The 20,757-nt window shown below is 40.7% G+C and overlaps 1 protein-coding gene across 9 annotated transcripts in view; it reads left to right on the forward strand.

Annotated features, from left to right (window-relative positions):
- Positions 1–20,757, forward strand: part of NFASC (neurofascin) — a 202,246-nt gene that overhangs the window by 108,894 nt on the left and 72,595 nt on the right. For 5 of the 9 annotated variants that reach the window (XM_074222467.1, XM_074222462.1, XM_074222466.1 and 2 more), the window contains exons 5-9: positions 5,789–5,806; positions 6,830–6,935; positions 11,116–11,312; positions 11,894–12,016; positions 14,525–14,695. In XM_074222467.1, coding sequence (XP_074078568.1) covers positions 5,789–5,806; positions 6,830–6,935; positions 11,116–11,312; positions 11,894–12,016; positions 14,525–14,695 — 615 coding nt within the window. The remainder of the gene's footprint in view (positions 1–5,788; positions 5,807–6,829; positions 6,936–11,115; positions 11,313–11,893; positions 12,017–14,524; positions 14,696–20,757) is intronic. The other 4 variants (XM_074222463.1, XM_074222469.1, XM_074222468.1 and 1 more) reach the window with 1 other exon arrangement.

The raw sequence follows: 20,757 nt of genomic DNA on the forward strand, positions 1-20,757 counted from the left end.
TCCTAAATCATAGGGTACTGTTAAGTACTATATAAATAAATGTGAACTATCATCATCATCATCATAGACAACTATTGTAACTTCTCTTCAGAAGTTGGCTCCAATTTAATTGACTTACTAAGAGTCACATAACCAGTAAAAATCAAGGACAATATTTGAACTCAGATCTTCCTGAATCTATGATCGGTTCTCTAAGCCACCATTCTTAAAATAATAATAGCTGCCATTTATATACTGCTCTACATAGCCTATTAATTAATCCTCACAAGAACCATGTGATATAAGTGCTAGAAATCAGATCACTATTTTACAGATTGGGAAACCGAAGTTCAGAAAGCTTAAGTCATTTGCCTCTAATTTTACAACTAATAAATGCCAGAGTTTGGATCTGAATCCAGGATTCTGTTGGTCCAAATTCAGTACTCCATCCGCTACACCCATGGTCTCCTTCCGGCTAGACAAAGTCTCTGCTTCGAACAGTCTGGTGGTTCTAATGAGGGGCCCTTTCTATAAAGTGTGAATGCTGCTGGCTCAAGGAGAGTTTCTCATTAACAGACCTAGGCAGACAGTCTAATAAGGCCCTCGGTGAGGCCACATCCCTGAGGGGCAAAGGAAATTAGGTTATCAAGAAAGTAGTAAAGGCTCATTTCTCTTCTTCATCTTCCCTTCCTCTATCCCCTCCCCCCACTTTCACCTGCCACTTTCTTCCCTAGGGCCTGTTGGCACAGTGCTCCCTACAAGGTAGAGCCTATAAATAAATTGCTCCAGAATCTGTTAAAACAACTGGATCTCTAAAGAGTCACAGGGCATGCGGACAGCCTATGCAACCACAGGCAATTTCCATAGTAGCACCTTTCTGACAAAGAACTCCAGACTCCTCCTTGGGGATTTCCATTGACCAAAATCATAAGGCTAAAGGCACTTTCAAGGTCATTTAGCCATGGGGTTCTTAACTAAAGGGATACGTTTTCAGGAGCTCCATGAATGGGAATGAAGGGGAAAAAAAGGAAATCTTGATTTTTTAATCAACATTTGATTTCCTTTGTATCCTATGTATTTATTCTGAGAAGGCATCCATGCCATAAACTGAGGCCCAGAAAGGTTTTGAATGTTTTATCCAAGATCAAATAAGTTAATGGCAGGATCAGGACTAGAACTGAGGGTTTTTCTTACATCTGGCAGTCTCATTTTATGTTTTTTCACTTTGTCTAAAATATAACAAGGAGGCTTGGGTAAAGGGTGATGAGTACCTTCTCTTCCCTGCCCCTAACCATTTTATGAGGAGGGGAAAAACTAAGGCCCAGAGAAAGTGAATGGATCACATAGTGAAATAGTGAAGGGTCAGGATGAGAAGCATGACTCATGGTTCATTGTCCAATGTTGTCCATCTCCTTAGATTGTCCTGGTTTTCCTTCATCCCTCTTAGTGTCAGTAGAGCTCTTGGAAAAGGGAGGCCTCTGACTATGCCCTCTTGCCTTCTGATCTGGAGACTACTGACCTAACTGAATGTACCCCCCTGTACAGAACCAAGGAAAACCACATGGACAGTCCCAAATGCTCAGTTGTCCATCACTTGTAGTCCTATGGAGAGACTCTGATCCATCAACCATAGAGATACCTACACACAAAGAAAATTGGCAGCTGCAAAACCTCCATGCAAGACAACAGAAACATGATCCCCTTAGATAAGACTCAAAGACATTCTGGGAAGGGACCCCCCCTCCTTCTTTTCCTCCTCCTGGAACTGGCACAACAGATGTCATTCCATGCTTAGCTTAGTCCATCCATCAGACACCCCATGTGCCTGAGAAACAATAGAATGTGCTTGGGATCCTGTGTCAATTTGATCTGGAGAACTTGACCCCAAGGAATCCAAGAGGCTGCCCCAAGCAGTTCTACTTACTTGATCAAAAGGGAGTATGTTTACTATGCCCTAATGGTGGAATTGCTTTTGCCTCTTGTCTGGTCCAAGGACCCAGAGTTTTCCATGAGACTGTCATAGAGCCCAGGGCTGCCACACAAATCCCCCATTGATGTGTGCAGTCTCCTGTTCCTGCTGCTGCCTTGGCCCACTGAGTCAGCCCCTCCACCCCCTACTCTCTTTACTCTTTCACCAACCTCAAGCAGAACAGTGTGACCTTTGAAGAAAGCAAAAAATGGCCTTGCCAGCCAATGTGGGCTTGCCAAGAAGCGAGTCCGCTGGCATCTTTCCCATGTTTCCTCCCCCTACTCCCTCCAAAGAGACTCAGCATTCTTCTCCTAGGTACCCACAGTGAAAGCAGTCTAGGCAGGAGATTTACTTTATGCTCTAACCCCCAGACTGAGCTTCAGAAAGAGACCCCCACCAGGTAGCAGCCGCTAAAGACATCAGAGCTTACTCCTAAGGAAAAGAAAAGAGGGCATTTGAATAAAAGAACTCAGATGTAGCCCTCTCCTGCATCTTCCCCCCACAGGGCCCAGTTGGAGAACTTTGGGAACCCCTAAGGGCAAATACATTCTCTCTTGACATGGCCATAAAGGCAGTCCACTGGCAGGAGAGAGGGGCAGGTGGTATGGCCCAAGAGTTTCCAAGTGACACATAGGAAAGAGCTTGGCTGTCAAGAAAGTGTGAATTAATTTATAATCCTCTTTCTCTGGTCAAACAACTTTTTTTCATAATAGATTAAATACAGGCTTTTTTTCTTTGGGGTTCATTCAGCCTTAGTAAGAAAATTCTTCTTCAGATGTCAGTACTCTGTAGATTAAAGAGCTTCTTAATAAGCCCCCAGCTCACTGTTCAAACCCCTATCCCTGGATGTTTTGTTATTCTCTGCTGCCCCCATGGATGATTTTGTAGGTAGTATAAGCGAAATAACAATAATAGTGCTGTCAGGTCTCCCATCTATCCTCCCTCCTCAAGCCCCCTGCATATCAGGGAGGAAGAGAGAGACCCCCTGACAACTTGATTGACTCCAGAAGAGGTAGCAGGATGAAATGAAAAGATCACCAGACAATTGTGCTTTAATGAGTTCTGTGACCTTGGCAAAGCCCACTCAAGTCTCTGAGCCTTGGCTTCTTCAGTTATGAGAAAACAAGGCTGAATTAAATAATTTCTAATGTCCCTTCCAACTCTGGCCTCTTATGAATCTATAAAACAAAAGCTTGGCACTTTTTAAAACAAATATATAAGAAAAAAGAGCATCCCTTAGTTCCCAGACCTTGAAATTACTCCTCCTTGAGATACCTTGAGCAAAGGAAGGGCTGTGCTATCTGGATGTCAGAATCCCCAAGCAGGGAGTAAATGCAGAGGAGTGGAAAGAACAATTAATTTGGAGACCTAAGCTTGAGTGAGTCCTGTCTAGTCATGTTCTTAGTTATTAATTTAGGCACTTCATAACAACCCTGTGAGGAAAGTGCTGTTATTATTCACATTTTATGGATGGGGAAACTGAGGCTGATCATGGTCACTCACCTGATAAATCTCTGCAGCAAGATTTGAACTCAGATCCAGCACTGCAGTCCCATGATTGATTTCTAGTTCTATATTCACAAATGACTCGGAGACTTACCAGCTGTATGACCATGGGTAAGTAACTTAGCCATTTTCAGCCTCAATTTCTTCATCTGTAAAATAGGAACAGGTTATAAACAGCTCTGTAGACCTCAAAATGCTATATAAATAGTAGCTAGCTAATAAGAAATCAGATTTAACTTGATCCTTCTTTCTTAGATTTCTATCCAGAAGTTGAGCTGCTTGCCACTCTTAAATAATCACAGAAATTTTAAGAGCCAGGAAGACTATTGTCTCTTTGAGAGTACATCAGAAAGAGAAGGGGGAAGTCATCAGGTGGCCTGAGTTCCCATCTCAGCCTTAATTTTCTAGAAAATATTGCTATTTTTCACCTTAACCTATTACACCTGATAAAGTTTGGCTTCTGACCTTTCCCATAATTCCTCTGGCCTATACTCTAACATAAAGTCCACAGGTTTTGTAGATTCCCCTGGAAAGCACCTCTTTGAACTGTTCATTCAATAATAGAGTCTTGCTTTAGTTTACCTCTGCCTTTCACCCTCATGGACCAGCCCTAGACAAAATGTAAAAATTGATAAAGTCTCTCTTCTGTAGCCCATCAAGTTCACCTCTCTGGCCTATTTTAAGGAAAAAGTCGTAAAAAAAATCCTCTTACATGGTCATACTTCTTACCTTTTAAATTTTTAGCAGAATATGATATAACAAATCCTTTACCACTTCTCACAACTCTTCCCTTTCACTCTTTCCTCTTAGAGATCATTGGTCTGTCCTCCCATCCCACGCAGAAAGAGCCTCAACTACCTGGGGAAAAACACTATGATGGAGTAAAAAGATCAATGGAATGAATTGAGTGGCATCTCTTCCTCATGGATGAACCCTTCCATCTTAACCATTCTTTGATTCTATAAAAATTCTTTATAAGTACCTTTGTAACCCCCATAGAAATACTTCCAGAGACAGGGAATTTAAGAATTCAAAGCCATTCCGTTTTCAAATAATTCTCATTATTATCTTGGATATCTCCTCTTCTTCCCTCCTTCCATAATTTCCTGACTTCTCCATCCGATGTTTTCTGAGTTCCTGATGATTTTCCTTCAAATGAATCTAGGACCCAGTCTGGTAGCAGAAATATAATGACAGCTGTCCATGTACTCCAAGATCCTTCTCAAGCTTCCACCAAAAGCCTCCTTAAAAAAAATTAAAACCTTAGCATACTATCACAACTTTTTAGAAAAGTGTCAAAACTAAATAAGGATGTTATACTACATTCACATGTAAAGATAACAGAAGGGATAAATATAAACATATCACTTCCAACATCCCAATCAAGCAAAGCAAAATTTTCAAATCAGTGTGCTGACACAAGCTACATCAAAAAAGATTCAGAAACTTGAACCTTTCCCTTATTTCCTGTAGGATCAGAGTCCTACAAGAAGTTGGTGACAGGGGTGGCTAGATGGCACAGTGGATAGAGCACCAGCCCTGGAGTCAGGAGGACCTGAATTCAAATCCGACCTCAGACACTTAATAATTACGTAGCTATATGGCCATTTACCTTTCAATAACCTAAAAATAAAGAAGTTGGTAACTGGTTTTGTTTCATTTTTAGATCCTTCCAATCAGAAATAAAGTACCTATAAATATATTCATTGTAACAAAATTAACCTGATCTTTAGAGATTGTTTATGATAGCTGGTAGAAGGAGGGAAAAAAGCTCTGAAGAAAGAGAAGATGAGGTAAAGCAGTTGGTCCACTGAGGTCCTTGAGATATCAGTCTTCTCATGGTATATCATCTTCAACCTGGTACCACCAGTCTTCCCATAACAATTTTTAGCTTTGACATGACTTAGCTTCCAACCCCTCTTATATCATGGCATCATCCATTCTCTGATCAATTAACAAAATCTTTGGAATTGGGTATCTACTTTAGGATCCAGGTATCCAGGGGATTTTGTTGTCTTTAACATCCAAGCTTCATTGACAATGCTGCTCTTCCTACCTTGTTAGTCTTCAGACTTCCAACACCAAAGAACTTTCTACATGATGTCAACAGTTGTCTACACTGTAGCACAGCATATCAACCCTCTCTTCCCTGAGTATCCTCCCTGGTTTTCCCATTGAGCCTTGTGATGGGAATAGGGAAGAACCCAGCCCTTTCCTGTGCTTCTGTCCCCTGTCCCTGCATGCTGGGGTTGAGCAGAAATGTGAGACATTATGATAACCATTGTTCTTCTTTTCTCCCCTACCCCTACAATGCTAACCCATCGGAACTAACAGCAAACATTCAAAATGAGCGTAAGTCCCACCATTGGTCTTCTGGGCCTGAAACTGTTGGTCAATGCCTAATGGGGGTGTGGGGGGGAAGGAGGGCCCACCTTTGGTAAATGTCCTCTGGAACCTTCCAAGCATCCTGCCCACTAGAAATATTAAAAGCTAGAAACTCCCATGAGTGCCTACTTTCAGGGTTGGGTGGAGATGCTTTCCCTAGGTCAGGATCATTTGAACAAGGTTCCTACAAGGGTTGTGGTGGTAGGAAAATACAGACCTCAATTCAGGGGAAAGCAAAAAACACTACAGACAATCACAAGTTTCATCCTATGTTAGGAGAGAAAAGGAAGACCATTCTGTTGTAAGGAAAGAAAACAAAAATCAGGGGAAAATGGGATTTGAGTGAAGGTCCTAGTGTTTCCTGTGACACATAGTAATATGTGAGAGCCCCAGGATCCAGGGGCCTAGAGAAAGGGTAACTAGCTTCACAGAAGCAGTGAGCATCCCCTCAACAAGTTCTCTGGGCCATTTAAGGCAGCTCTGGTTCTAGCCTCATGTAGGGGAGTACTTTTGGTAATGATCTAAGAAAGATGCTGTCGTACAGTGTCTTAGCTTTGGAGACAAAGGATCAAATCCCACCCCAGTCTCATTCTGCCTGCATGATTTGGGGTATAATCACAGTCCCTTATCAGTAAATTGAGGGTGTTAAATGAGATAACCTTCAAGGTCACTTCCAATTCCAAATTCTCAATTAAATTTCATGATCCAGAATGGTCTTCTACTGCCATTCTCTGAATGAAGGGTTTAGTGCCACTGTTTCACGTTAAGTTTGCAAAGATGTGAGAAGTCTTGTTTCTTCTTCAAGGGAATCTAGGTCCTGGGTTCCCCTTCCTTAATTCCCATTTGTGAAGTTGTAATGCATCATCAGACATACACACACACCACAATTCTTCAGGTGCTTAAAGCTTCCATATCCCCCTTATTTCAGCTTCCTTCCCTCCAAAAATCCCACCACATAACCTATTCTTTCTCCTTTGTGTACTGTTGTAGTATCTCAGCCCCCAACCATCACCAAGCAGTCAGTGAAAAATTACATCGTGGACCCTCGGGATAACATCATCATTGAGTGTGAAGCTAAAGGGAACCCTACCCCCAGGTAAGTTCAATGGCAGGTAAAATCTGAGGGACAGGGGGTAGGGAAAAGTGGGCAGAAGGGGATAAGGGAATGCTCTGAATGAACTCTGTCATTTGGGATGGCCATCCTACCTAGTGAGAGATATAGAATGCTTAGAATCAGAAAGAGACTTAAAGACCATTTATTTAATGCAACTCTTTCATGTCATCAGTGATGGAATGGAGCTCTAAAGAGATTAAATCATTTTCCTGTGGTCACACAGCTTGCAAAACACACTTCTTCCTGTTCTGTTTTTCATTTGACCATCTAGAGAACCTGGATCTGAGTTCCAATTCTGCCACTCACTATTAGTACTTGGATCTTGGATAAGGCTCACCATGTCTCTGTATTTCCTCATCTAAAAAAATGACATGCAAAGCCTACCACATAAGGGAGTTGTGAGGATCACATGAAACTTAGAAAGTTTGTAAAGAACTTTGTAAACCTTGAAACCCTCTAAAAACTTATTATTAAAGACACTTTATTTCTTTCTGACTATAGTTTTCATTTAATTGGCAAATAGCACTTCCTCACATATAAATGAAGTCCCTTATTAAATAACTCATTTCTATTTGCTCTGGTCTCATCAAAGCATTTGCAAGCAATTATAACTCAAGTCTTGTATTCAGAAGATGAATCAGGACTGAATACACACATACATACATATTTGTAAGGAGAAGGGAGTAAGAGAAAAAGAGGGTCTAACATGGAGAATATTCATGTTAAGAAGTCAGGAGAAGAATAAGAGGATAAGGAGATAGTGAAATAAAAATCAAATAAGCATTGTGTTCAGGCTTTAGCTGTCTACTTTAATAATAATAATAATAATAATAATATTAATAAAATAATATATTAAGTGCTCTGGGCATAAAGAGAGGCAAAAAAACAGACTTTTTCCTGAAGTAATTCACAACAACATGAAAATCACTAAATATAGACAAACTACATACAGAATTGAAGATACCCACAGAAGGAAGGCACTAAACATAAGGAGATCAGGAAAGGCTTCTTGAAGAAGATACATTTTAAGCTGGTCTTGAAGGAAACCAGGAGGCAGAGATAAGGAAGCAGATAATTCCAGGCATGGGAGACATCCAGGAAAAATGATTCCAGTCAGGAGATGATAGAATATTTTCTTCTAGGAACACTGAAGTCAGTGTCCCTGAATCATAGAGTATGTGGAGGAGTTTAAGATGTAAGAAGACTAAAAATGTAGGAAAGGGCCAGGTAATGAAGAAGTTTAAAAGTCAAATAGGATTTTATACTTGATCCTAAAGATAACAGGGAGTCAAAGGAGTTTATAAAATGGGGTTAGAGAGTATAAATGGTCATACCTGCTCTTTAGGAAGATTAATTTGACAGCTGAATAGAGAATGGACTGGATTGAGGGGAGACTTGATTCTGGGACACAAACCAACAGTCTATTGTAATATTCCAGGCATGAAGTGATGAGGGCCTGGATCATCATGGCAAAAGAAAAAATGTTGTATATATAAGAGATACTGCAAAGGTAGAATAAATAGGACTTAGAAACTTACTCAACATGGGGGGGGGAAGAGAAGAGAGGATCAAAAAACTGAGAAATTCAGGATGACACCTTTGTTGTAGGTTTTGGTGACTGAGAGGATGGTGGTACCCTTAACGGTAATAGGAAAATTAGGAATACCTGATGTCTTTGGGGTGGGGTGAGGAAGATAGTGAATTCCATTTTGGACACATTGCATTTAAAATTTCTATGGGAAGGGGCAGCTAGGTGGTGCAGTAGATAGAGCACTGGCCCTGGAGTCAGGAGTACCTGAGTTCAAATCCAGACTCAGACACTTAATAATTACCTAGCTGTGTGGCTTTGGGCAAGCCACTTAAACCCAAAAAATGTTTATGGAATAACCAGTGCAAGATGTCCAAATGAAGTTAGATATACAAGTCATGAGGTAAGTTAGGATTGGATATCTAGATCAAAGAATAATATAAAGATGGTTGCTAAATCTAGAGGAGCTGTATAAATAATGCAGAGGAAGAAGAGAAGAGGGCCCAGAATGAACTGGGGGACACTAGGGTTAGTGGATACAACCTGAATATTCAGCAAAAGAAACTGAGGAGTAGTCAGTCAGGTAAAAGAACTAGAAAACCTAAAGAGAAATAGCAAGGCAAAGAAAGTAATAATTGATGGTGTCCAAAACTGTAGAAAGATCAAGAAAGATGAAGATTGAGAAAAGGCTAATAGATTTGGCCATTTGGAGAGCATAGGAAACTTTGGTGAGAGCTACTTTACTTGAAGTCAAAAGCCAGATTTCAGGAATAGAAAGAGAGAAAAGGAACAAAGGGAGATTTTTTTTGAGATTGGGGAGTCATGGGTGTTTGTAGGCAGTAGACAAGTAGAAATTGATGATCAGTAAGAGAGTGGGGACGATAAAGGGGACAATGAGGAAATGGGGAAACAAGAACTCTTGGCAAAAATACATCAATTTTTTCAGTGATATATATGAGACAAGGTTCTCTGATTGGGAAGGGGTGAGAGATGGAACAGACATGGGAAAGACTTGAAGAAGGATGAAAGATTTAAAAAATCTGCTGGTAAGTGGTTAAGGAGGTGTGAAAGGATTGACCTGCTGCAATGACAGCCAAGTTGAGATTATATAATATAAATTTTTAGGGGACCTAGTGAATAGGATCCCATGATTTTCTCCAGTTTCATTTAGCATTGCAGAAGTAGGAAATGTAGAGAGATAAGAGATCTTAGAATCATAGATGGAGAAATGAAAGGGACCTTACCTGATCTAACCATCTCATTTTATAGATAAGGAAGCTGAAGCTTGGAGAGGTTATGCCCAAGATCAAGGAGCCCACAGTCTAATGGGAGGGAACAATTTGCCAATAGATTATATACAAATAAAATATATACAGCATAAATTGAAGATAATGAGATAGTATGTATCAGGATTTGAACACAAGTCTTATAATTCTAAATCAAGGGGAATATGATGCCTCTGGAGTCAAGGAAAGAAGAAAATTCCAAGTATGATGGGGGTGATTAAAAAGCACCAGACTGGGGTTGCTAGGTGGCACAGAGCACTGACCCTCCTGGAATCAGGAGTACCTGAGTTCAAATTCGGCCTTAATCACTTAATAATTACCTAGCTGTGTAACCTTGGGCAAGCCACTTAACCCTGTTTGCCTTGCAAAAATCTAAAAAAAAAAAAAAGCACCAGACTATTAATAGATTGATGTCTATCTAGAAGAAAATCTCCATTGGTGAATTCCACCCTGTCTTGCCAACATATTTTTGATGATTAAAATCAGTCAAAAAATAAATATTTATTAAGTTCCTACTATGTACCAGCTAGGTACTAGGGATACAAAAAGAGGCAAAAGACAGTCTCTTCCATCAAGGAGTTTACAATCATAGTAATGATGATGAAGTTAAGCCCAAAGTTCCAACTTTGCCATTGTCCAACTGTGTGACCTCAAGAAAATCACTTAGCTTCTCTTGGTCTCTTCCTTGAGTTGAATTAGGTGCTCTCTAAGGATCCTGTCAATTCTATTAGTCTATGATTCTTTGGAAGTTTATTTAAGATCAGAAGACCATTCAACAGGTCAAACATGGAACTTACTGAATGTTTCAAAGATTCAGGCACTGTTTCTTCATAACCTGGAACAAAGAGGAATTAATTCTCCCAAGGAGGGGGAAAAGCTCCAGCTTATGGCATTAGTTGTATCTAATTCAAGATAAGTGACACTATGTATCATTGCCTCCCAAGGAGGGATTATTAGCCCTTTTGGTGACATAGATCTCTTTGGTATTCTGGCAAAATATATGGACCCTTTCTTAGAACAGTGGTTTATCCATTCATAATTCACATGAGTGATGGATAAGGTGAATGTAGAATATAAATAATAATTTGTAATTGATTGTTACCCATATAAATAATTAATTTTAGTTAAAGGTAAATGATAATAAAGATATAAAAGTTTTCCCCACCTAAGTTCATGGTTAACATGATGGTTCCCTGCTCTAGAGAGCAGATTGAGTAGCTCTGGGTTTCCAAGGACTGACATTAGAATAGGAAGACCAAGGATGCTACAGGGATGTCCAGTGTTCTCAGTCTAGAGTCTTGATCTCCTCCCTGTTCTTCTGACACTATCATCCCCCCACTCCTTGTAGTTTCCAATGGACCCGGAATAGCCGGTTTTTCAACGTGGCCAAGGATCCCCGGGTGTCAATGTTTCGCAGATCAGGGACACTGGTAATTGACTTCCGGAGTGGAGGACGACCTGAAGAGTATGAGGGAGAATACCAGTGCTTTGCCCGCAACAAATTTGGAACGGCCCTATCTAATAGGATCAACCTTCAGGTGTCAAGTGAGTTGCTTGGGGTGGGGGGTGGGGTGTAGAATCTGGCAAAGATAAGGTTGGGGTAGCTTCTTAGTAGCTATGGTTCCTTGGAAAAACTGTGGAGATAGTTTTGGGAAGGTCATTCTGGCCAAGAAAAAAGGACTCACTGAGGTCATCTCACTCATTCCCCTGCCTCCAGGAAGGAGACCCTCACCTTTTAACTGTATAGTGTGTGTGTGTGTGTGTGTGTAAGATTTGGGGAGGGGTTGATAAGAGGAGAAAGAAGTTTCAGGAGTCAAAAATAAACCATGTTGATACTCCCTGACTATCTGACACTGGGTTTAAGCTGAAGAAATTAGAAGAGATGGGGAACTCTAGAAGAATATGACTCAACTCAGGGTTATGACCAGTTTCACTCCTGCCCTATCTCAATTGCTGCATCCTGCCCTCATTGCTCCCCTCCCACTCTTCTTTTCCCTTCTCTATTCCTCTGCCTCATTGCTCTCTTCTCTCTTCCAGTTCTTACCCTGCTCACCTCTTCTTTTAACCTTTTTCTCTTTCCCCTGCTCCCATCCTGTTCTCATCAACCACCTTCTATTCCCCCACAGAATCACCCCTGTGGCCCAAGGAAAACCTGGATCCTGTAGTGGTTCAAGAGGGAGCCCCCCTGACCCTCCAGTGCAACCCCCCTCCTGGGCTGCCATCTCCTGTCATCTTCTGGATGAGTAGCTGTAAGTCTCATTGGGAAAGGAAGAAGGAGGGAGGTGGTTTAGGGTGAGTCAGGAGGACTCAAGCCACCCCCATGATCCTCCAGGTGGGAAGACTCTTTAATAGGAAACAGATTATAGGCCAATTATAGGACAGCAGGAGGCAGGTTAATACCAAGTCACCATATTTGATTCATGGTAAGACATTCAGTGCCAGACTTGGCCATACCCTCATACGCTGAGGTAGAAGCAAAGATATTTGTTCTTTTTATGAAGGAATAACAGAGCAGAGTGTTGAGAGCAGAAGGATGTGAAATTATCATCCTGGGAGTTATTTATGCCTCAGCTATTGCCTTGCTATGGGACTGAATGACTTATTTGACCCTTTAGCTCCACCTCCTCACTAAAGTGAATATAATAAAACACAGAGATGTTATATCTTGAAGAGGGAATGGAAAAAAATTCTTACTTGAAGGCCTATTTGTACAAAAATGATGAAGGAGCTCAAATTCTACTTGTTTTCCCCAGGAGTGAGGATGTACTAAACCACCTTCCCTCCCTCTTCTGGTTTTCCTGTGACATTAGCTGGGGATGGAGGCAAAGTCTTTGACTGTGAACCAGCATTATCCTCTGGGTAGAATTAATAGGCCTATGTAGGAATCACACCTCACTATCATGCCACTATTTACATGCAAGGGTGCAAGGGATAGACTGCTGGGCTTGAAGATAAGAAGAAATTAGTTCTAATCCTGCCTCAGACAGTAGTTGTGTGACCCAGGAAAGTCATAATTTCTCTTAGCCTCAGTTTAAAGCCTCAGCTCTAAAAATGAAAATAATAGCAGCTACTTTATGGTATACTTGTGAAGATCAAATGAGATAATCTATGCGAAGTACTTTGCAAACCTTTAAGCACCAACTATAATGTTTAGTTTTATTAATTGAGAATGAAATATTTGGAAAGAAGTATCGCATTTCTATGCAGTCTTACAAGTATATTCTTAGCTTTTTTTCTGAATTTTACTTCTTCCTAGAAGACACATCACTTATAATGGGGGAGGGAAAGGAGGGCTTGAGGCTCCAAGGTAAGGATTTTTGACTTTTTGTGTGAATTCCATGGACCACTTTGGCTTCTGGACTCCAATTTAAAATAATATTTTCAAATGCATAAGATAAAAATTCATAAAAAGACAAAAAGAAATCAGAATATAGGTAGAGAATATACCTAGATAGGTACAGAATATAGAATATAAGTATCAACGATTGTATCTATTTATAAACATTCACAGGCCCCCAGGTGAAAAGCCTCTCAAATGAACTTTTAGAGTAAGGTTGAGTACACTGGGAAGGGAAGTATAGGAGGTGAGAATGTAAGCTTTAATCCAAATTTCTCTCAGAACATGGCCCAGAGAAATGTCAAGGAGCACAGTTGCCTGGAATAACACTCAATAATGGAATTCTGTTTTGATTAGGCTTTGTCTTCTGTTTTGACCCTCGGCATCTGCCACTAGGTTATTCCCATATCTCAACCTGACCCTGTGACCATACAACTGTTTATCAAAAGATGTGGAGAAACAACAGAAATAAATTATGTCCCCCCGAAGAATAACCACTATACTTGATATAACACCCTGCTAGCCTATAAAATGGACATCAGTCTTTTCTCACAAAACCATTGTTCTGAAGGGGTATTTTGTATGTGAGTAGGTGAGGTCAAGGTCTCCCACTGCATAGTCTAGGGTCATCTCTAGTCATTCTGATCTGTATCTTACCACTGGTCCCAGATAGCTCCGGAGAGGAAAGTGAGACTGGTGATTTTGTACTGTGCCACCTTACTTAAATCTAATTCACTTGCCCATCATATCATCACCTCCCTGAAGTCATGATTCCCTTTAGAACAAAGGACAAACAATAATATCAATATTTGATAAATATGGAAATAAAATTAACATTCTTTAGTTATTCATCTTTAATAAAATTTTACTCACCCACATGAATAGCTGTTAATCAGTCTTAGGATTTCAGCATATAGAGTAACAGACCTGGAAACAAGAAGACTCACCTTCCAGAATTCCAATGTGTCCTCAAACACTATCTGTGTGATCCTGGGCAAGTCACTTAACCATGTTTGTCTCAGTTTCCTCATCTGTAAAATGAGCTGAAGAAGGAAATGGCAAACTACTCCAGTATCTTTGCCAAGAAAATCCCAAATGGGGTCACGAAGAGTCAGATAGGACTGAAACAACCCAACAAATGTCAATGAAATATTGCTTGAATTTACAGTCTGAGGGCCTAGGTTTCAATCCTAGTTTTAATCTGCATAACTTCTCTGAACCATTTTTCCCTTGCTGGACTATGAAGGATTTACACTAGATGGCCGTAAGTCCTTTCCAGTTCTGAAATCCTATAATCAATTTAGATCTTGCCATTGGCCCAGGGAACCATGATCCTCTGAGCCCCAGTTCCATTGCTGAATGAAGGAAACCTGGAGAAGCTGGTTTAATGTTTTCTAACCATGTGCTTTCTATTTTTTAGCAATGGAGCCTATTAACCAGGACAAGCGTGTCTCCCAAGGCCAGAATGGGGATCTGTACTTCTCTAATGTGATGTCACAGGATGCCAAGACTGACTACAGCTGCAATGCCCGCTTCCACTTTACTCACACCATCCAACAGAAAAACCCATTTACACTCAAGGTCCTCACCAGTAAGTGTGGCCCAAGGCCTGGAGAGACATGGGTAGGTAGGGATTTAGTAGGTGGGAGAAGCAATCAATCAAGCTGAAGCTCCCTAGTCCCCATGCTTCTGTCTAGTGGGTCTTTCTAGGGGCTTCCAATGGTTATTGCTCCTGAAACTGCTTTATCTGCCCTGAGAGCAGAATATTCTAAGACCCCAAAACTGAAGTTGAGCTTGATTCTTTTCCTAAGTTGTCTCCTGGCATCACCATCACATGCTTGATGTTTTGCCTAAAATTGAGCTAGCCGGTCTTAAAATTATCTTTCCTCAAAAGTTCTTTTGTATTTGGCATTGAAATGTATCATCATTCTCCCCATCACTTCCATCACCATTATGGCTTTTGCTTCCCACTGCATTCTCTGAGTCCACACTGCCTGAGGGCAGGCAGCCTAGAGATATGCTTTGTGGCAATAAAAACCTGGGCTGGTATTATACCTTTGATATAGTGGATCTTCAAAGACTTGCTTCTTCCATCTGCCCACCCAAGATTGGATTTCTTCAGCTTCTTTCTTTGAAAGAGTTGTCAGAATGTTTATGCTGCACTGCTTCAGATGCGGAATACTCTATTTTCTGTCTAAACAGTGAATAGAAGAGAACCTGGGGGAGGCAGGGTGAACAAGTAGGAGTGACTTATGCAGGTTTATGGAAGAGTGATGCTGATTCTCACTGCTTCTTGAAGTCACCATGATTGCTTATGGGACTGCCAAAATAGAGGGTGGGTGAGAGACTGTCTACTAATTCACTCCCCCATCTAGACTTGAAGAACTTGGACTCATGTTTCTCTTTCTTTATTCCTTTGTTGCCTGGAAACAACAACAACAACAACAAAAAGAGAGTACTAGGGAACTTCTGCCTTTAGAGAGAACCCAGAACTGATGGATGCCTGCTCTTAGCTCATCTGTCGCCTCCTGCCACCTACTCTGTTCTTATCTTTCCACTTTTGGGCCCTGCTTTCCTGTCTCCTTTTAATGATGCTCTTAATAATTTTCTTCTTCCTCCTTTTTCTCTCTTTCCCCCTTCCACTCTATCCCACTTTCCGTTCTCTTCTACCTCCTTCCCTTTCCTTCTCTTCAACTTCTCTTTTCGCCCTTGCCCACACCTCTAGGTAATGCTCATTTAGTCAGTCCTTAATCATTCTGTCCTGCAGGACCATAGGCATGTCGCTCTATTCAGTGTGCCACTGAGTAGACTTGGAAGGACTCAAGCCGAATTTTCATGGGGACTTGTTAAGCAACTAGAGCAGGTTGGGAAACTGCTCTCAAACGAGAGGATCCTTGTAGTTGCCATAATCTAAGAATAGCTGCAGGGACTCATTGGGTTCCTTTCCCAGCTTCCTTCCCCATTCCCTCCACGCTCATCCCTCTCTACAGTTTCCTCCTCCTTTTGCCAAGTCCAGGAAGAAATCTCTCCCCAGAGAAGAAATCTAGGTTGTCTAAAATGCCTCCACCGTCCATGCCAGGACAGACCCCCACCAACTGGCAGATTGAAGGAGGACAATGCAATATGCCTAGGACATGTGAGTGGCCCCAGTAAGGCAGGGGCTGGTCTGGTAGCCATGGAACCGTGGAGATACACATAGTATGAATCACTGTGGTCTATTGCACTCCTCATCCTGCTGAAATGATGGAGGATAGCAGTCTTGTTTTGAGCACATGAAAAAAAGTACATGATGGGCTACATGCCTTCAATAAAAATATCATATTCTTTTTACTTTTAAAACTTCCTTTACCTCCCCCCACCAAAATGTTTCTGAGACAGATTCCCTTGTCCTACATAAGAGGGCATCAGTATTTCCTTTTGGCTGTGAGACTCTTCAGCTTCCTGGAGCCTCTTAGGGACAGGTGTGGCTGGAAGGGAGCTTTGGCCATTCCAAGCAGTTTGGTTCCAAGTGCCATTATCCAGAACATCACCACTCTGCTTTCTTCAAATCTGAAGACTAAGAAATTTTGAAGGCACAGAATTTTTCTTAGATCTTTGAAACAAATACTGAGAGATGTGAGCTGGCAAGTTAGAAAGGAAAAATCTCAAAGGAATCATTTCAACCCACTGGCTCAGATATTTGAATTTGTAGAGAGAGTATTTCATCCCAGCCAATATTTGGATACCTGCAGCTTGAGAAAGAAGAAAGGGCAAGGCTATCACAAACACAATTTTTATTTGATTATAGAATATAGGAGATTTAGAGGAAAACAGTTTCTCAAAGAGATACATACACATTTGTTCTTGACCCACCCTTTCAGTCCTAGGTCCTTCCAAGGACATGCTGCTGTCTAGTTTTCTACTCTCAGACACTTATGGTTTCTTGAATGTGTTTCAGGGATTCTGTGTTATAGTTACCTTCTCTTTAAGAATTTCTCCTTAAAAAGAGCAAAATAAGAGGTCCCGGAGATCCTTCCTTCTCAGAGCTTAAACACGCAGCCACCACAGCTCATCTCCCACTATACCATATAATGCCTTGCCTCTCAGTTTTTTTCTGTGTTCAAATTAGGCAATGCTACTACTAGACTGGAAGCTACGGGAGGGCAGGAACTGTGTCTTATCTAAGCTTTTGTTATCTGTCTCTCACAGTTTGCAAAAATAATCATTGAATAAGTATTTGAAGGGATCTGAAACTCAGAAAAACAGGTCTGTTTCCCCTATAAAGTTTCATTAACCTCTTCCAGGGCAGACTAATTCATGCAGGTTGAATCCTTTATTACAAATTTTGCTTAACTAAATAACTGCATCTAGTGAAAAGCTTCTAAAGGACCAGGACTGTGACTCTTATTTTCTGAAGAGATTTTTGATACAACAAAAATCCCAGAATAATGAAAGCGTTCAGACACCACTATTGAAGTTAATTGTAATAGGATTTTGATCTCAATTCAAATATGCAAATTTTCTGGCACACATACCTGCCCCTTCTGGCAGCAGACTATGTTACTGGATTCTCAGAGATGATGGTTTGGCTAACATTGGCATCACCACCCCAACCCTTCCCCAGCTGCACTGGATTGTGGCAGAACTTGAAGCCAGTTGTCCAAGAAAGAGTTAGTAGTAAAAGGGACATTTCAGGTCATTTGTATGACTTTACTATCCTCTTCCAAACTTCTATGACTCTGTCTTTGTAGAGAGATGGGGAGCTTGTCTGGGCCCTAGGGCCAGAAAGTCATCCTGGTTCTAAACAAAAGCAAAGTGATTTGGTTAGTTCATTGGAAACTAAGTCTTTGCTCTTGTTTTATCCTAAATAAATCACTTTTTGCTCTAGATCTCTAGGCTCTTGGATCCAGGACTTCATTTGCAAACATTTCTCAGTCCAGAACTTGGCTCCCTACTCTAAGTTTTCCCTGAATTTCTCCACATTTTTAAAGTTTATATCCCCCATCTCCAGCAGTTGGGAAAATATTAGACTTCTCTTAACAAGACCATTTTTCTGCTGAGCTTCTTCTCTTAGGTAGGAACATACCCAGAGGAAGACTGGGATGTACCCCTGAGTCCACAATCAGCACATGATTGGTGGAGGTTTCTGAGGGATCTTGGTCCCACTGCAGCCTGCTCTCTCAGTCTCTTACTCTTCAAAAAAAGAATTTCTCTTTGATTACCATAACTACTTTTCCACCACTTTAATCTTTATCTGATGGAATATTTGGTCCCTCTTCCCTTCACCATCTCCATCATTTAGGCCATTCTTTATCAGGAAGACCTGAAAGCTTGCCAGTCTCTATCAGTCAAAAGATGGAAGAGGGAATTAATTTGTTCTAGTTCTTAGAGAACACAGAAAGTTTTGTAGAATACATGAAGTCAGTCCTTGATTATCAGAAATTGGGTGCCCCCAATAATATAGTCATTATTTCTTACCTATAATATCAGCAAGTGACTTTTGTAGTTGGATTCTCTCTTAACAGTCTTGTATCAAGCACAAAAGTTCCTTTCTCTATGCTGGTACCTGTGAGTGAGTGAGCTTTGTACTGTGCCTCCTCTGTCATTGCATGCCATTAGTCCCAAAGTGATATGGGTCAAAGCATATGGATGAATACAGTGCAAGTTTATCAGTTGCTAAAAAAAAACTCAAGGTACATGCCCAGCTGATGTGACTATTTTGGTTTCTTGTGACCAATTCACCACCATTTAGCTAGGTCTTATGCCTGTCCAGAGAAAGACCAGGCAGGGAGTATATGTACAAGGGTCTCCGATCTATTTCTGGGTCCACTTCCAAGTTAAATATGGATGAAAATAAATTTTCTGTTATTTCTTATTATCTGTCTCTTCTTCTTATGATAGTATAGATATTAGAGAATTGAGAATAAGCACTCAGAACTCAAGAAATACCTCCCTCCCTCCCTACCACATATTCACACCATGCAGGTATTTTGGAGACCAAGTGTGCTAGAGGGAAAAGGACAATGAACTTGGCGAGATAGATCTAGATTTTAAGAACAGCTTTACCACTTGCTGTGAGCCCCTGAGCAATCTACTTCTACTTTCTGGCCCTCAGTGTCCTTTTTTGTAAAATGGAAGAAGTGAATTAGGTCAGTGATTCTTAACCTATTTTTGTATCATGAACTTCTTGGGTGATCTGGTGAAGAGTATAGAATAGACCCCTGCTCATGGTTATTAAATGTATAAAATAGAACACAGGATTATAAAGAAATAATTATATCAAAATATGTAAAAAAAAGTAACAAATCCATGGACCTCAGGTTAAGAAGCCCTGGATTATATAATATCTAAGGTCTCTTATACTCAAACATCCTGTGACATTATACAATACACCATATTACTTTATTTCAGCATATAAATGGTTCTTCAATCAGGGAAGATAAGTGATTGGATAATTCCAGTCCTAAAGCACTCACCCTGTAGCTCAGTAATTTCTTCTTGGCCTTGAATGGGCAAAGGAAGAACATTTCTTTGAGCTCTGGGGAAGCAGCTGGCCCCCACTCATCAATTATAGCTCAGAAGCTCTAGTCAAGCTGCAGACTCCCTGGGGGTGTCATTGTGAACTTGGAATAGATTGAAAGTGTCAGGACTGTGATGTGCTAATATAAACAGTGGTTGGGGGTCTGGAGTGGGGGAAGGAAAGGTAGCAGTTCTGGCTTAGTACCAAATAATTCCAGCTCTACCGAGGTTCTGCCCAAGAGAGATACAATGCTATGGGGGAAATCAGGAAATATATTGGTCGAGTCTTTTGTTTGCAGAAGTCTGGGCATAGTGTTTTCTGTCAATGATGGGACTACAGTCATTGTCTCTGGAGCTCCTTGAGCATGGGCATGGACTGGGATCCTTTCCAAATAGGAGCTAGGACAAAATATTATACTTGATAATATCTTATTAGGATAATATTTTATACTTGATAGTTGAGACATAGGATAACAGAAATGAAAGGATCTAAGATGTTATCCAATCTATTCCCCTAGTTTTACTAAGAAGAAGCTGTACTTCTTTGCTTTGCTGATTTATTAATCACATCAGCTGGGCATGTACCTTGAGTATTTTTTAGTAACTTCGATAAACTTGTACTGTATTCATCTGTATGCTTTGACCCACATCACTTTGGGACTAATGGCATGCCATGACAGAGGAGGCACAGTACAAGGCTCACTCACTCACAGGTACCAGCATAGAGAAAGGAACTTTTGTGCTTGATCCAAGACTGTTAAGAGAGCATCCAACCACAAAATTCACTGTTGATATTGTAGGTATGAAATAATGACTATATTATTGGGTATACCCAATAATAGAAAAGAACCAGGTCTCTTTCCAGTGGTCACATGTATATTGGAATCTAGGGAACTCATGATTAACTAAGTTAACAAGAAAGCAGTGGTATGGAAAATTCTAAATTATCTCTGCTTACCTTGGGAAAATATTCTGTTCTTTATTTCAGCAGTGATAAATTTCTTTCCAATCACATTTCACTTAGGCAAATATTAATTCTATAAATGAGTGCCACATGCCAACTGATAATGACCAAAGGGAAACTAGAAACACTCTCAGGTGCCTGGAGGTAGTTTGTCCTGGGAGTGTGGCATAGATTCAATACTGGATAAGGAT

This window comes from Macrotis lagotis, chromosome 2 (assembly GCF_037893015.1).
Source record: "Macrotis lagotis isolate mMagLag1 chromosome 2, bilby.v1.9.chrom.fasta, whole genome shotgun sequence".
NCBI classification, from domain to species: domain Eukaryota; kingdom Metazoa; phylum Chordata; class Mammalia; order Peramelemorphia; family Peramelidae; genus Macrotis; species Macrotis lagotis.